Source organism: Thunnus thynnus, chromosome 14, assembly GCF_963924715.1.
Source record: "Thunnus thynnus chromosome 14, fThuThy2.1, whole genome shotgun sequence".
Classification (NCBI taxonomy): Eukaryota; Metazoa; Chordata; class Actinopteri; order Scombriformes; family Scombridae; genus Thunnus; species Thunnus thynnus.
In genome coordinates, this window is record NC_089530.1 from 4723809 (window position 1) to 4740900 (window position 17092).

Genomic DNA, 17092 nt, shown 5'->3' on the forward strand with positions numbered 1-17092 from the left:
GAAAGTGTTTATTGAGGTAATAAATCAAGTGAGAAGTAGGGTCATTTCCTTATAGACTTCTAAACTATCGGACTTCTTTTTGCAGCCAGTGGAGTCAGAGAATGCAGGTTTAAGGCACCTCTTCCACATTGGCTTCACTTTTCAAACCTGGAACTACCTGCTTGGTTAAAACACACCCAGTCTCTGCTTTCACAGGAATTAACTTTCATTAATCTTCTAAATCATGGCAGTTTTATAGAAATATTTGTAGTCTGTAGCTAATTGCTCCACTTGTTCAGTACAGTACACCATGTTTGGTGACACTGAAGCAAGAACCATAGCCATCTTAGCTGACATTAAGGCCCACTGACGTAGATTACATTTGTTTTTACTCTCTCAAGGATGTGTTACTTCCTTAATGCAATGCACATAACAGAAATGTGCGTTCTCTCCATGCATTTGTGTGAGTTCCATATGTATATTTTACATTTTGAGTAAGTGTTGGATGCTCTTCAACTCTGTCCATCATTACAAACACATATTTTGTGGCCAAGCATTGTTTAAAGAAACAGAGGTTTAAATGAAATTCTAGTCAAAGTTTCCAAAGATAACACAGATTTCAAACACTCCAGGCTGAATTTGGGGGAATTTGAGGCACAAAACATCTTGAGGTGAATGTAGTAATGGAGCATCCATAACAAAAAATATATAAATAATTTCCAGGGTTTTAATGTTTAGTGTAAGTGTTTAATTGAGTTATTGGACATAGGCAGATATTGCAAACTTCCTTCTCCAGTTGTTCAGTGCAATCAGTTCTGGTTTGCAAAAGATCAGTTCTTGTCGAAAACTTGAAGACATCAAGTACCACTGTGGTGCAGTCTGCTGTATTACAGATATGGCTTTTAGACATACTGTTGGGAAAATAAGTGAGTGTAGGTGATTACCAGTCTCTATCAGTGTCTGAACTCTCATAATCTCCCCTTAAGGATGACAGTGAGAGAATATTGTGAAATATCTCTTTAAAAATGCACAGTGGCATGCTGCAGAACATACTGCGAGGAAATGGAAGACGAGAGGACAGGAAGCACATGGAGACGCCATCTGTTGTTGGGCAACAAAGCAGAAAAAAAGTGCCAAACTGGAGACACACACATACACACATATGACATAAAGAAATTGGCAAGCACAAACAGACTCCAATAAGTGAGCACATATTCAACTGAAAATGATGCTTAAGCTTACTGTCACACAAATGAGCATAAAACAGATCACTATAATGTGCAATACTGTATGTACAAAAGTCAACATCTTGCATTTTTTAGAAGTATCAAAATAAATGCAGAAGAACCAGATATATCACATTCTGATATCATCTCTTTTTTTTCTCCACACATTCTTCCTCCTTGTCAAAACCTGGCACCTACATTACTCACAATGCAACTTCTTCAGTCGGAGATTTGGGTATGTTCTGCTAGTAGTTGCCTGTTAGCCTCAAGAAGAGATGAGGAGCGGGCTACAGAGGCCCAAATTGTTTTCATTTCCAAACATATCCTCAGCTCCAACTGACACTGAAACAAGTGAAATCACTTGGGACAATTTTGCGCAGCTTTTTCTGGAGCCACAAAAGACTAAATACAATTCTTTTCATATATGCATTACTACTCCCCAACACCTGTAAACAGACTTTGATGTGTAAAATTGGTGGAGTTCCCCTTTAAAGTCACACATGCAGCATTTTGCTGGTGTCTTGCTTCAATAATTTAGTGTCAACAACTAACATGGGAAACAAATATTTAAATGAGTGAGTGAGTGGGGAGGCTGACATCATCATCATTTTACATTTCCGGGGAGGGACGGTCATGACATAAAAACACAAAAAATACAATACTACACAATACTTTTTACATTTATTCTTAGAAAATGTATGCTCTGAAATTCAAAACTACTTTTAAAAAATAAAGCTGCAGGAATCAATATTTTTATATTAACACTGGATCAAATAATTATGTGTAATGTGAAAGGGGTCACTGATAGTGATGAACCCACAGAGAATTATCACCTGACTCTGCAGTTCCTCTCAGCTCTGCCGAGCTTTATGACATCTTTCACACTCAACCAAACACATTTCACACTCTATAATGAGCAGAGAAGTGGTTCTACACCTCCTCAGCACACACTAAGTCACTTTTTCTGCCTGAGCACACAATATGGAGGGCCATAATACATATACAATACATGTATAGGAGATACACATATACAAACACTAATGTGTAATTATATATGCCATAGTGTGGTATCATTGCTATTTTCAAAGTGTTATTTATTTCCATCAATTTCCAAAATCCAAATCTTGATTTCTCAGGTTGAACTGTAGAGATGGGATGGTTTTGTTGATTGGACTCAGTAGCCTAGACCACATAGTGAGTCAAGTATTGAAAATCATTATATGTTGGTGTGCTACTTGTTTTTTGTTGAAAAGTTAACTAGCTGAATTAATAACTTTTAGCTAACTGACTTTATAACTCTTAGTCACTATGCCAACAGGCGTAATTACAGTCTAAAGACTCTGCCATTTCAGTGGCTTTTGAGGTTGTGGAGAAACTTTGTGCTACTTAGTGCTACTGTGGACCTGCTAGAACTGTAGTACACATTGTATTATAGTAACATACCAAATATTTATGGAGACTAACCTTCATGTGCTGAAGAACATAACATTAAACAGTGTCAGATTTTGAAAGTTCATTGGCAAAGAAACATGTAATTCCTCAGCAACACTTAAACCTACGGTGACAGAACGGCCATAGTAAGAAATAATATTTCCTACATAATATTATTATAATGTTAAAGTTTTCTTTTATTTGTCCTCAAATGAGGTGGTATGTACTTTGTTATGTTTTTTGTTTTTTTGTTTTATCTGCAAGCTGATTAGTGCTAGCATGTTCCCAGCTGGCTAGCATGTTAGCAGTTAGCTCGCAAGCTAATACTTCGCTGTACCATTTTATGGTGGGACCAGGCCTCACACACAGCTGCAGTACAAGAAATTTTTTAAACAAAATGAAATAGTACCATGTGTTTTTTAGCCACTCTAAATACGCTCCACAAAAGGACACACCACAAAAATATCAATCATTACTGCAGCAACAGCGTAAGCCTGATTTTTTTCACATGGCAAAAAGAGCTATAAACTTGGATTTTTCTGTTTCTCTGCTGAAAAGACAATAAATTTCACTGAAATCACAGTTCTTAAGGCATTAAATAACAAACAGTAGTTCATTTCCAAAGGCGCTTGTTATTTTCCTAGCCATGTAGCCTATTTTTAATGATTTGTTGGAAGGCACAGCACCTTGACAAACCTACTCTTAACATGTTCATTTTGTGACAACCAGATCTGACTAGCTGTTCAACCAAAGCTATATCAGACCAGGTGACAGGCCATAAAAGTAAACATATTTTTCACTTTTCACTCTTTCATCTTTTATTATTTTTGTCATATTTTTGTCATTTTAAATATGTTTACAAAATGCATCATGTTTTGATCATACCTACGGTGGTAGTGACATTCAGAAGTGTGTGAGCTGCTCCCGTGACACTCGCATCTCATCAAAGCTCATCAACAGCAGCAAAGACGAGTGGAAGGATCGACTCTGTCACTGATGGGAAAAAGAAGAAAGGTTCAGTAGGAATGAGATGAGTCGCACCACAGCAGAGCTCATGTTCTTTGAAGACTCCGGCCGTCACATCTTTCTGCTTAAGCCCTCTCCTGGCGGCGGGAAGCTTTCTAATCGTATCCTTCTTATTATCATCCAACTTCATTGTGGAGAAAACACTTGTTCGAGAGTTCTTCAGTCGGTTTGCTATTCGTATAATGTAAGACTCCTATAGTGCCTCTCCAGCTCTCTTTACTGAGAACTTTAATCCTATTATTCAGCTGGCAGATCTGCTGCAACAGATGTGTCCTTTATACTGGAGATTCAGAGTGTATTTCTTTCTTGTCTTGGCTCTGGAAGGCACAGGCATCACATGACTGTAAGAAGCTTCAGAACTGGCCATGTAGTTAATGAATGGTTAGCAATACCCCCAAACTATATTATGAATTTAAATAAAGGTTGTCAAGCTTTCTGACAAATGAAGACCTTTGTAATATGTAATTTTAGTGAATACATTTACCGGCAAATTAGCTGCTGTCTGTTTAGCTGCCACAGTGTAATGTAACCCCACATGAATGGGTAACATATCTCTTTTCTGGACATGACTGAAAATAACAGTATAACTGTCTTATAAAGAAAGATGATAAATTAAATAAGTTTTATGCAAATAACATCCCTAATGTTCCTTAATGCAAGTTTCCAAGCAAAACTCTTAACTGCTGTGACCACAACTGAAACATGAAATTACCCTACAGTTATGGATCCTGATGACTCTTTTCAACCAAGTGTAATAGAAGCTGGTGGCTTTAGGCTACAGCACACAGTGCATGATATGAGGCTATTAACTGGAAATACCAGATATAAACATGGCCATTGTTATTTTGTGTTTTTCTGGTCTCATTATCACCATTGTCAAGCTTATCCAAAACACTGCAAAGTACATTGATCCCTTCAAGATGATACCCACCATATGCTCTGCACTTGGTTTACTTTCTTCCAAACCCGAGTAACCAAGAATGCATCATTTTAACAGCAGAGAGAGCTTCAGACTCTAAAGAAACGTAGCTAGTGTTACAGAATCAACATTAAATTTATTGGACAAGTAAGAATGTAGCTAATTTTAGCAACCTAATCTAGCTAGCCTGTGTTTTTTTTTGGTATAGTTGGCTAACATTACAGAAGCCTTCCAGTGTACTGTCATTGTGCCTCATGCTGCATTCATGTAATGTTGGTAAAAGGGGAAAACAGGAAAACCTTACATTATTCTGTCTTGGGAGAGAGTTTTTGCGTCCTTCTAAGATGGTTACCCACATTGCTAGCCTTGAAGTCAGACTATATAAATAGGTTAAATTTAGCTATTTTTGTTACATATCTATCATAGAAAACAAGTAAGGCCAGATACAAACAAGCAGTATAGCTCTGTTCATAATTAGCCAAATCGATTATTTCAGTGTTAATGAGGGATTTTAAAAAACTAACTTGAGGTGTAGTTTACATAGGTTCCACTTACTCTAAACTCTGGACTTTTTTCTAAGTACACATGGTGAGACTTTTCCCCAGAAACTTGACATTTTTGTCAGGAGCACGTCATCTTTTTATCCTCACCTGTGTCTGTTCAGTGACTTGCTGTGAAACTGACTGTGCTGAAGTGAGAGAAAGGTTGTGGTTGAGGGTGTGTCAGTAGCAAAGCAGTCAAGGAGAAAAGGGCATTTCTGATGACTAAGATTGAAAGATTTGTACCCGCATCAGCTGCCGACTCAGACTGTACCAGGTTTAGTTCCTAGTGCAAACCCCTGGACACCCTGGACATCATATCGTCCTGTAGCAGAACTATGCCTGTGCTTCACTATCAACTTCGGAAATGAAATGTGCTCTCATAGAAACAAACTAAAGGGTCTACAACAGTGCTCAAATTATCATCCTCAGATACAGACTTCGAATGAATGTTCCATATATTAATTTGTGTGTGTGGTTGTGTGAAAAAAGAAAGAAAAAAAAATACTGAGAACACTGAGTGCTGATTCTCACTTCAGGCTGTCAGGTACATTTAAACTGAGGTGTTAAATCACTGCTATCATTTATTCACACTACATAATGTCAACGTTAGAATGAAAAAGAGAAAAACCATGAGACAAAAGATGTACTCAGCAGGAGGGCTTGTTGCAGGTTCATTGAATATGTTGGGTAAACTGTGTGTAAATGTGAGAGCAAGCATCCCCAGAGAGTTTATGTGCTCTTCCAAATTAATTAATTAGTGAAAGATAAATGGTAACTGAAAACAACTGTCATTTTTTAATATCTAATTAGTATCCTATAATATTCAGTATTAAAAACCATACGTCACATACTGTACATGATCATGAATATACATTCATGTTTACCTTACTGGTTGAAATATTGTGGATTAAAGTCCAGCTGAGAATAAGTCGTCCCCTCCTTCAGTCAAAAATCAAATTCAGAATGATTTTTACATGTAGTACTAATTTTTTTCATTACAGAAAGGAGGGAAAAAAAGTCTTCGAATGAATCAGAAACACTCCTTCACTCTCTAAGCCTCTGAGTGGGCACAACAGTGTATGTGTTGGAATGAGCTGAAGCAGCAGATGCACAGAGAGACAAAGTAAGCAAACTTGCACTGGCAGTCTGTAAGGACAGACTGTTTTGTTAGCAGTGGTATTAGAGAATAAGAACTATACCATTTAGCATCTGAACTGATCAATGTTGACATTTGCAGGTACACTTTAAGATGTTCACTGTATAAGCTGTGCTACACCTGACTAGGTAATTAGCTGCCTAGTCACCTTCCCCTAAGTGAGTGTTTGTTTGGTAGCTTATTCAAAAAGCCAAAGTGCAAGACATGTCTTTATTTGTAGATAAGGAGACATCAGCCAGAAAGCTAATGTGGGTTGTTGTTCAAGTTCGTGGCTCTTTTGCGTATCATGATAGGCTGTTTAAATCAGTCAAATCACTGTTCTACTGCTTTATGCAAATATAGTTTAAAATGAAATTATTTGAATGACAATATACATATAAGTTCCAAGGGAAATTTCCAGGGACTACAGATAAAAATAGCCTTTTGGCTAACAGTGGCACATATGAGTGATTAATGCACAGACAGGGGCCACCGTCATGATTTTTTTTCCTGTTAGATACAGATTTTCTTTCAAAGGAGCACTGAACATTTAATTTAAGGAGCAAATAAGTATGCTGTACTTGACAGAAAGCATACAGTTGAATTCTTCAAAGTGTCTACCATTTTGTTAATGTCATCAATAACAATATAATTATGTTTAATCATGTTGCCTCCAAGGGCTGCGATCTGTAGTGATCGTCCAAAATCAGGGTTAAATGGATGCCCACTGCTGTTTGGGTACAGTGGTGGGACTGGAGAGGTTTCCTGTCAGAGGTGTAATCATAGTCTTCCTGTTGGTAAGGTCTAGTTTGTCACTGTACTGTATCAGTATGCTCCTTTTCTAACTGTTAAAACTGAACAATCTGTGTATACTGGAGGAAGTTGGTCATCTTGTGTCTTTCTAGGTTTCAACAATCCTCAATTGTGTTTCCAGCTTTAATATGGCTAACCAGTCCATACCAACAGTGCTAGCTTTTCATATGTTTGCTAGCAGTTGTGCTTTCTATTTTTTTCTTTGAACTTCTGTCTTACATAAGCAGTTATCTGTCATTTGCTCTTTTCCTGAGGGAGCATTTTTTCTTTGTTTTGCGGTGCGCATTACTATTGCATGTGCCATCGATGCGCATATTAATACTGCATTAGTTCCAGTCAGATTAGAGATTCTGACTTTACTGATGTTTCAGAAGTCAGAGATAATCTTAGTTATATTCAGTATTAGAAAGTGAATCTCTTTGCATGTCTAATCCTCAACTGTGAGCTCATTTGTGGTATCTGTTCAGCATTTAACACACAAACTTGGTTTTTGGCTCCAACCACTTAGAGTTACTTCAATTGATGGGATTATTTCTGCTTCCAGGAGAGAACTTTATGCGATACACAGAGCTTCATACAGTGCTCACTTTGTTTAAACACTTCCACATGACAAATTTCTTAATCCACATCCCCATTTTTATTTGAGTTAATCGTGGCAAATTTCACATTGTAGGGCATAAGGGTGGCAAATGTGCTGAACAATACCAGCAAGCATAGTGAATATTCATCTGTGGAACAATCACATTTTTTTTTAAAATAAGCCAGATACAAACCATTTTCAAGTGTTATATATTATTAACCTCTCCTCTTAACCAATTCTAATGGAATTTATTCCTGCTATTACTGTACATTAATACTTATACCGTATATGACCATAATGCAAACAATAATGTAAATATCAAAATGCTGTACAAAAAACAGGATGTACAGGAAATTAGTTGGGAAAGATACAGCATACAGATAAACATAAAAAATACAAAAGAGGCACTTAAGAATATCAGATACATACGCATACACACTCACACACACACACACATATTTATATGTATATATACTTACAATATACTACAAATTCAATATTAAGTCCATGTTATCACACAATTCACCTGAAAAGTTATTTTTTTTACAATTATATCAGATATACTTGGCTGGGGAGAAATGTAAAGACCTTGTCAACTAATGATAATCAAGGTCTTACTCGATAGGAAGAACAGCTGACAAAGTCAGGAAAAATGTTTAAATCCTGCTCATATGCACCATTGCTGTCTTACACCTTGCATGGCTTTTAATTTCACAGATATCTATCTATTGCAACCAGGAATGCAAATGTCTGTCCCTACTGGCTGAATGGACAGACCAATACATGCTTCCTGATGTCAGGCTAACATTGGCCTTTTATTAAAAACTTAACACAAAAAGGTAATGCTGTCAACTTCTGAGGAGGATATGATAATACTTGACAGCTTCCCAGGTGAGTGTAAAATCTTGCAGTAAAACCTGCTTCACACTGCCTTGACAGCTGCTACAGTAACCCTGCCTTTCAGTGGAGAGTTAATTCAGTGGATTAATGCATGCTAATTTAGAGACTACTGCACACTCATAGGAGTACAGTTCTATGGGAAACATTATTTCTGTAGACCAATTTTTGACAGGTAAATGAACAATTTCACAGCAGTTAATATCTAACAAAAATACTGTGCATTTATACCTAGAAGCTTTGAACCGACAGATTCAGAGGGATAAAGTCAACAGTATCACCACCTACTATGTATATATAGTATATCATGGAATATGGGTGTTTGTTTAATTTCACATATCACTTAGCCAAAATATTGCAAGGTGTGACAATATGAGTCCAATCAATCATGTTCATGAAGCAGCAAGTTCCTGAAAATGTAGGTTTGTTTTCAGCGATTTGGAGAAACCTACAGCACTTTCAACAGGAAGACACAGATTGTCAAAAAAGTGCAACACACATCACCTGTCTGCTTTCATAACATTAGTCACAGACCACATCCAGTCATCTTGTTCAGTTAAGAATAGAGGACATTCAGGTGACACATCACACCCAGTGGCAGCCACACTGAAAGTCCATATTCTGCTCTTGGCCAATAACAGCTGTGAACAGCATGATGGTTCTGTGCAGTTTTTAACTAACAATCCAACATTTCACCAATGATACACATGAAGGATTGTGGATTCTATGTAAAGCATCGACATAAGCTATGAAACCATAGTAGAGCTGTCATCTTTTATTTGAAATTCAAACTACCATTTGAACGTGGAACTTTTTTTATATTCAATCTGTAATGATCTGTCCTAATTCAATACTCAGTCTATAAGCACAGCAGGCTGCACCTGCTGGTAAAATGCAATGTCACTGATCTAATGCATGACCTGTAGCCCTATCAGTAAACTCAATTAATTAGCTTCCTTACCGCAAAATGAAAGAAACTAGCTAGCTGTGCTGAAAAGATAATGACACCAAACCGCGCGAGAAAAAAGCTTTTTGGAAGCATTTTGGATTCAATACAATAGATGGAAAAAATGTTGATAAAAGCGAGGCTGCTTGCAGCCTTTTAAAAATGCAACTTTTTTACAGTAACGTTACACAACAACCAATCTAAAGTCACCTGTTGGCTTGTCACTCAGTGAAGCACCAAAAACGAAAGGAACTGCTATCTGCAACGTTAACAATTTGGCTAGCGCTGAAAACATTCAACTTAATTGGAGCAAATTACATAATAGTTCTTAAATGTTCAAACCTGACTTTCTTGAAATAGTGACAGCTTTAAACCAGTGGTCAGCTAACCACATCTCTGTTAACACTAGCTAACTAATGTAGCTACATTATCACTAGAAAATGTATCTTGCAGAAACTACTGCTTGATGTTAACATTTTTTATTAGCTAAATTAGCCTGTTGGCTAGTTGTGAAGCTGACAGTTTGATATTGTTTTTGTGGAGTCAACAGGGCTATGAAAGACAGATTACTGTGTCACAGTAAGCTACATTTTGAAACAGATCTTTCTACACTGCTTCTTTTGCCTTAAACAACAGCAGAAATCTTTTTCCTTGACCTGTTGTTACAAACTACATTTGGCCATCATCAACGTTCCTCCATGGTGCCAGTCGCACTTGACAGGAAAGTAGTGATGTCACTAAAAAGCCTATCTATTCTTAACTTTGTCTTTATTGATAACAAGTCATTAAATTTTGTTTTTTTGTTTTTTTTGCTCTACAGTTTTGTACAACTTTCAAAGGGAGCAGCTACTATCAACTTTTAGAGTAAAATAAAATTGCAGAATAGATAAATATTACATTGTGCCTGCTAGTACTATCAGAGATTAACAACAAAACTTCAAGTCAATCTCAGAAAATAGGATTTAAAAGTATTGCTATTACAAACTGGCCCACCCCTGCCCTTTTAAGTCATTCTCTTTGTCTTTTCTGTCCCTTATGTTTTTCACAGAATTTGAAAAATTAAAAAAAATAATCTCCCTGATCTCCCTCTTCACATTATAATATTTACTTTACAGTGCTTGTGTAAAGTGAGCTCAGTCCAGCTTGTGGCTCAGTGGAGCTGTAGCTTCAGTGTTTGATGAGTAAGCAGAACTATGCCTCCCTAAGACCAACATGCCAATCAGCAGACACCTTTGGTTTTAAAATGGTCTTCAGTGTCAGAAACCACATTTCACATTTGCCAGAGTTCTAGCCCACGACATTAAATAAGGCAATTTTCTGTCTAAGTTGTGTTTATAGCCCTGGTGAGGAAAAGCCTTGCAAGACACATTTGGGTCTCATCTGTTTAAAATGGTTTTGGGATTCCGTCCAAGGCGAGTTTCCTTAGCTTGGCTCAAAATATGACCTTCCACCCCACCATCCCTCTCGGCAAAGAAATAATGTCATAGCCGTTTATGGTAAGCCCTTAACCTGAAGAGATTCTAATAACATGTTTATCAGATTCTAAAGATCTATGAATATGTTTTACTATTATTGTCATGACCCTGGGTTTCAGTGTCCTACAGGGTCCTCCAGAAGCTTTATAACCCTGCTAAGTTCTGGCATAAACAATGAATTGTTGTTTTTTTTCCCTTAACAATTGAATTGGTTCCTTTTTAAAAACAGCTGTTTCTGTGTTCAAAACCAAGTATCAATCAAACCCTATTCAACACACTGGCTCCCTACAAAGGAACAATCTCATTGTACTCGTTCCTCTCTCCTCTAACTCCCATCATCATCAACGTTCCATCCAGTCCAGCCATGCTGGAGCTGAGTCCTGCGCAGCCCTTCAGCCCTCCTCCTGCCAGGTCTTGGCATGCCATGGCATCATGAGAAGACATAAAAATCCCACTACTTGCAGAAGTGGAGGTGATGCTCTCCTCCCCCCTCCTTTGTTCTTCTGGTGTTGGAGCAGGCGCTCTGATTCCACTACTTCCAGCCCCCATGCCACCTCCAGTACCAGCACCACCACGTCTCTTAGGTGGCGGACCCCAGAGGAAGGCATGGGCAGGCCTGTAGTGCTGGCGGGCATAGCGTAGCAGGCGCCTGCGGGTGGCTGGCAGGCGGATGGTGTAGACGTAGTACTCCAACACACTGTGCTGCATGTTGGGAAGGGTGTTGTGGCACAGCGACTCCTCCAAGAACAGGCGAACCAGCGGGGCCTTGAAGGCCTCATAGCCGAGCTCGCCCAGGGACTTCAGGATGCGGGTGATCCGCAGGTAGTTGTGCTGGGACCTTCAAAAAAACAAAGCAGAAGCCTGAGTCATGGGTGACACCACCAGCCAGCTTGAGTCAAGCTGAGACGGGCCAGTTTACACCTCTGCAACTTTTCTCTGCAACATTCTAAAACAGTTTTGTCTCGTTGCAAATCTTTAATCTAAACTGGCCTTTAGACCCCAGAGAGTGAAGGGTTGTGTGTCCAAGTTATTTATTTTGCCCAAAAAGAAGAGGGAAGTTAGCATACCGCTAACTCTCACAGAGGCCAGTTCAGTAAAGGGAACAACTGGAGGTCATACCCATAATTACAAAAGGGGCTAGGGATAAGGTGGATGGGGTTGTTTGTTTCTGATGGTTGTTTGGCCTGAGAGGAATCTAGAAACCAGATGCAAAAGTCGTTGTGCATATTTGATGGGATATTAAGAGCAAGAGAAGGGAATAAAACCCTAATGGGCAGCTGCTTTATGGAAAAGAATTTGTTGTTTTTCATGCGGTTGAGATAATGGCAACAATTAGCATCAGATGGTAGGGTTTAGAGGGGGGTTGTTATTTGAGGAGGTATTGTAACAGCAGTGAGACTATGCTGGGTGGAAGGAGAAAAATGTACTTCAAAGTAAAAACCCCTAACATGTGACATTCAGGTGCTTCTTTGACAACAAAACGCAATGACTTCTCTCAGGCCGTGGAACCATAGAAATAAGATGTGAAAGACAAAAAACTATCCCCCCTTTAAACTACCCTTTAACCATCTGTTTGTTGACTTAAAACATGTTGTTTCACATTTGGCTGGTGATAGAGGAAACAATTAAGTTGAACAGGATTTCGAATAATTGCCTTGCTAAGGGACAAAAAAGCAGCGATTGGCAACCGAGCGATAAGTTCACACAAATCCTGGCTGCAGCTTTATACCCCTAAGCTGCTGCATAATGTGTTTATGTGTGTGTGTGTGTGTGTGTGTGTGTGTGTGTGTGTGTGTGTGTGTGTGTGTGTGCTTACTCATTAAGGTGCTGGAAGCGCTCCTGCCAGTTGAGAGCCCGAGCAACATTCCCGCTCTTATCCAGCAGCTTGAGGCCGTAGAAGTCCAACATCAGGGAATAGGCTGCCAGGAATCTCCGCTTGGCTTCCCGAGTGCTTTGGAATTCCTGAGAGGATTCGACACAGCAGATCAGAAACCCACTGACAGGTACAAGACCACCTCTCTGTTTGGCATTAACACTGCATTTGGGGTGATCACATGATGGAGCACATGGACATAAAATAAATCTGTAAATGCTTTCTTGTCAAATTTAAGATTGGATCACCAAAACCGCACGTCAATTTGGTCAAAGACAAGTTTGCACAAATAACAAGGGAGTGTAAATTCCAATTGATGCAACCATAGAAAAATTAACTGTTAGTAACCATCATTAACTACCAAATGAGGGAAATCTTTGGGAAGACTGGTGTTCATCCCTCCAGTAGAGTTCCCACTTAAGAGTCTATGCCAAGGGTGGCAGCTATGCCTAAACATAGCTTGGCTGGGTGGCTGCGGCTCAGGGGGTAGAGCGGATCTTCCACTAATGAGAAGGTCAGTGGTTCAATCCCCGTCTGTATGTTGAAGTGTCCGTGAGTAAGGTACTGAATCCCAAATTGCTTTGTGCATGAGTGAGCATTAGAAACATTGTAAAGTGCTGTATCACTCCTGATGAGCAGGTTGGCACCTTGCATGGCAGCTTCTGCCATCAGTGTATGAATGTGTGTGTGAATGTTGACATATGATGTCAATTGCTTTGAGTGGCTGGTAGACTAGAAGCGCTATATAAATGCAGTCCATTTACCATTTAGGTCACACCACAAGCTGATTTTTATTACTCATACTTTTTTCTTGACTGCAACGGCTTTCAGTACACTTTCATTTAAAGGACAGATTCACAATTTTTCAAGTATGTATTAAAATAACAGTCAGGTGTCCATATGAACAGTGAAAGAGGTTTTCCTCGCTTTAATCATTCCTCCTGTTCATACTGGATATTAACCCCTTCAAATGTGCTTTCATGAACAGGAGGAATGTTTACAGCAAGAAAAACCTGTTTCAATGTTCATTTGGGCTTTTGACTACAAAAAAAAAAAAAAAAAAATTATGAACCCATCTTTAAACATGCAAAATATCCCATCTAATAAAAGGACTGTTTTCATTTATGGGGCAAACAGAGGATGCACTCTATCACTCAACCATGGTGAACACTTGTGCAATGAGGAAGTGCAAACAAATCAGTTAGCAGCTCCGATAGTAACATACGCAATTAAAAATGATGTCAGGATACAAACAATGTGTGTAGAGTTTCTATGTGCATGTCCGCTTGCACGTGTCTTACTTTGATCTCGTCCTGAGTCAGTTCATGTGCGTAGAAGTTGAGCCCTTGTTCTCTTAACGGGAACAGCCTGCCACACAGAGAATGAATAGAACACCACACGAACAAATTAAAATGGATTTCCTGACTGTAATGAAAACACTTTTAAAGAAGCTAAATAACATGGTTGACAGTTAAAAACTGTCTTTAGATGTTTCTGCTAAGACCTACATTTACATTCAGGATCTGCAGCCGATTTTTCGGTTTTTCAGGTTTTTAGACGAGTTGATTGAAAAAGCAGCTTTGACGAGTCAATTACTGTGGCTTATACCATGCAATTATCAATCCAGTTAATTAAGAGTTTGAGCAGTCACATGTAAGGTATATCAAAATCAAAATAGACTGATGACATGTCTCACCACTGAATGTAGGTGTGATTGTGCTCCAGTTTGTCATAGTCGCCTCTCCACTTTGTCAGAATCTCCTCTATATAGATACCTGAGAAAAGATGACAGGGAATAATTAGCTCCCACACATGCATTATAGTGTGTGTGTGTGGGTAAGCAAGCGTGTTTAAACATTGGATCAATTCACTAATCTGCTGGTCTTTCACAGTCAAACATGACCTTTAGCCAAACAAAACTCCCTAATCCCAAAGCCAACACTGCCTCTCTCCACACAGTCAGTAGGTCTGCATGCATAGTGTGTGTGTGTGTGTGTGTGTGTGTGTGTGTGTGTGTGTGTGTAGGGGATCTCACCATCAGGTACTAGAGGGATCTTGTTCAGGTAGAAGCGCAGGTTACGGTACTCATTGGGTAGCCGGGACTTTCTGAAGTTCTACTCACACACACACACAGACAGATGAAAGACATCACACAGGTTGTCTACATTAGTGTGTGTGTGTGTGTGTGTGTGTGAAAAAGCAGCCGTGTGCATTGTGCGTCTACATTTTTGGCTATAAATGGCACCACAATTACATGATTTTCCTGTTACAGTGCATGTATGTGTGTGTTTGCATGTACCGGGTAGCTGTGACGGTATTTGTAGAGGTCCCTGGCAGCGTAGAAACTCCTCTTCATCTTTGGAACAGACTCTGGGGAGTCAGTCAGCTGAGGGAGAAAGGAAGGAATGAAAGAATGAAGGAGGAAAGAAATTTTAAAAAAAGAGAAAAAGACAAAGCAAGAAATTCTGCTCAAATGTGAGCCTGAAAATAAAACATCCAGTGTTTTCACAGATGCAGTGAAGCACTCATCTGCCATTCAGCTGCATTGAAAGCACTGACTTTGCTTTGAGGTCGAGGGCTGTCATCATCCATTTCTTTCTAGCAAAGGAGGACAATTCACATCAGCGCTGCCGTGCAATTGTTACAAAAGAACGCTGGAAACTAGATCTGATTCTCAAATAAAAAATCTGGGTCATGCTAACTTACGCTGGTCAGAAAGGCTCACAGTGTTACACTGGGCCTAATCCTGTTATATATAATACATCTACACTGTATACTGTACAGTGTATGAATTATACAGTATCATACTGCCACTGTTCAAAAAAAAAAAAACCTAGAGCTATACACTGCATGAGATTTCTTAATTTTTCCATCTTTTCTCAAATAGTCCTACAGCCTGATACAACCTGCTGATTTTAATATTCTAAAACAGTGTGAAATAGTCTAATAACAACCATCCAGTCCGCCATTATCATAAATTATGGCACAGGGATCATAATCTTGAGTCTATCATTGATGAAGTGCTTTTATTTCCTACATAAACCAGCAGGCAGAGACAGTAACTTCAAATGGAAAAGCAATATTGGGAAAAACCAACTATCTTTAACCAAGAAAATAATGTATGCAGCTCGTCTATAATGCCATGTTTGCAAACATAACATCACCACACCATACAGTACATAATAATAATATAGTTTACTTTTTGCAGCCCTTTAGGAGCAACATGTTATTTAAGTCTGTATGATTATATCAATTTATGTCAATTCATCTCAAATTTGAGAGTCATTAACCATTTAAATGAAGCACTGTTTGGTGAATTTAATGCCACGTTGAAGCGAACCAGTAAAGTTCACACCATGACAGTATATATGTTTGCCTATAACCAGGATTATGTAAAATTGACATATTTTTGAATTAAGTTTGGCTTTAACTGTATGCTCTCCAAGCAAAACAGCGGCATGTCTCGGGGCTGCTCGGTTGCCCTTTCTATGTCCTGGCCTTGTCAATATTATTCGCTGCCGGTGATACACATGTCATTGTACCAACAAATGCATCAAACATAACCCTCACTGTACCTGCGGCGACGTGTCTCCGGGGTCTCCCGCGGCCCGGTCGCTCTCCGCCGGGCTGACGGTCTCGGAGATGCCGCTGTCATCTTCAGCCGCCGGCTCGTCGCTCTCTGAGTCCGACCCCCACGTCGAGTCGCATTCCTCAACGGTGCTCGGCTCCTTGAAACGCCAGCTGCCCAACAGATTTCCCATTTAAAAAACATGCAACACCTGCTCTCTTTTATTATTCTCTTCTTTGCACAAAATACTACATAATTTTGCTCACAACCTCGTTTTTTGGTTTGCAGAGCGCTGGGCTCACACTGCCCTCAGCTGAGCTTTTAAATGGCAGAAAAGGGAATTTCCAGATCAGCAACGATGATGCGTGTTTCTGTATGAGAGGTGGTTAGTGCCGCAGAGGAACGGGAAGAAGTCTTAAAGCCGCAAACAATGAATTGTGAACTAAATACGTATTGATTGTCTCGATAGCTGCTAAAAAATATTATCAGATGACCTCTGATAGTGTTAGTATATGTTAAACTAATTAAACAACTAACTAGAACGGTGGACTCAGTAGAGTTCAGATCTCTACCATGTATAAGTTTTCTTATATAGATATATGCAAAGTTTTTAATCAAGTGTTTTTGTATATTATAGTCTCACCTCGCTCTCCCCTCCCAAACAAAGAAGATATAATTGTCA

At 39.0% G+C, this 17092-nt stretch overlaps 2 protein-coding genes and 1 long non-coding RNA gene across 4 annotated transcripts in view; 1 reads left to right on the forward strand and 2 right to left on the reverse strand.

The window, feature by feature from the left end:
* Nucleotides 1-17092, reverse strand: part of LOC137196633 (regulating synaptic membrane exocytosis protein 1-like) — a 275917-nt gene that overhangs the window by 142016 nt on the left and 116809 nt on the right. The gene's annotated exons all lie outside the window — the stretch shown is intronic.
* On the forward strand, nucleotides 2543-4491 carry LOC137197588 (uncharacterized). The gene is made up of 3 exons (XR_010931465.1): nucleotides 2543-2782; nucleotides 3597-3763; nucleotides 4331-4491. It is a non-coding gene; the product is annotated as an uncharacterized lncRNA (long non-coding RNA).
* LOC137196632 (opioid growth factor receptor-like protein 1) lies at nucleotides 7693-16768 on the reverse strand. Of its 2 annotated transcripts, XM_067609369.1 has the most exons (8): nucleotides 16680-16768; nucleotides 16418-16583; nucleotides 15142-15228; nucleotides 14878-14956; nucleotides 14539-14617; nucleotides 14144-14210; nucleotides 12786-12931; nucleotides 7693-11807 (listed from the first exon to the last, which is right to left on the reverse strand). In XM_067609369.1, exons 3-8 carry the CDS (start codon nucleotides 15196-15198, stop codon nucleotides 11255-11257), a joined length of 981 nt encoding a protein of 326 aa, XP_067465470.1. In that variant the 5' UTR covers nucleotides 15199-15228; nucleotides 16418-16583; nucleotides 16680-16768; the 3' UTR covers nucleotides 7693-11254. The 2 variants fall into 2 exon arrangements, with proteins under 2 accessions (XP_067465470.1, XP_067465469.1); XM_067609368.1 differs by having other exon boundaries at nucleotides 16418-16756.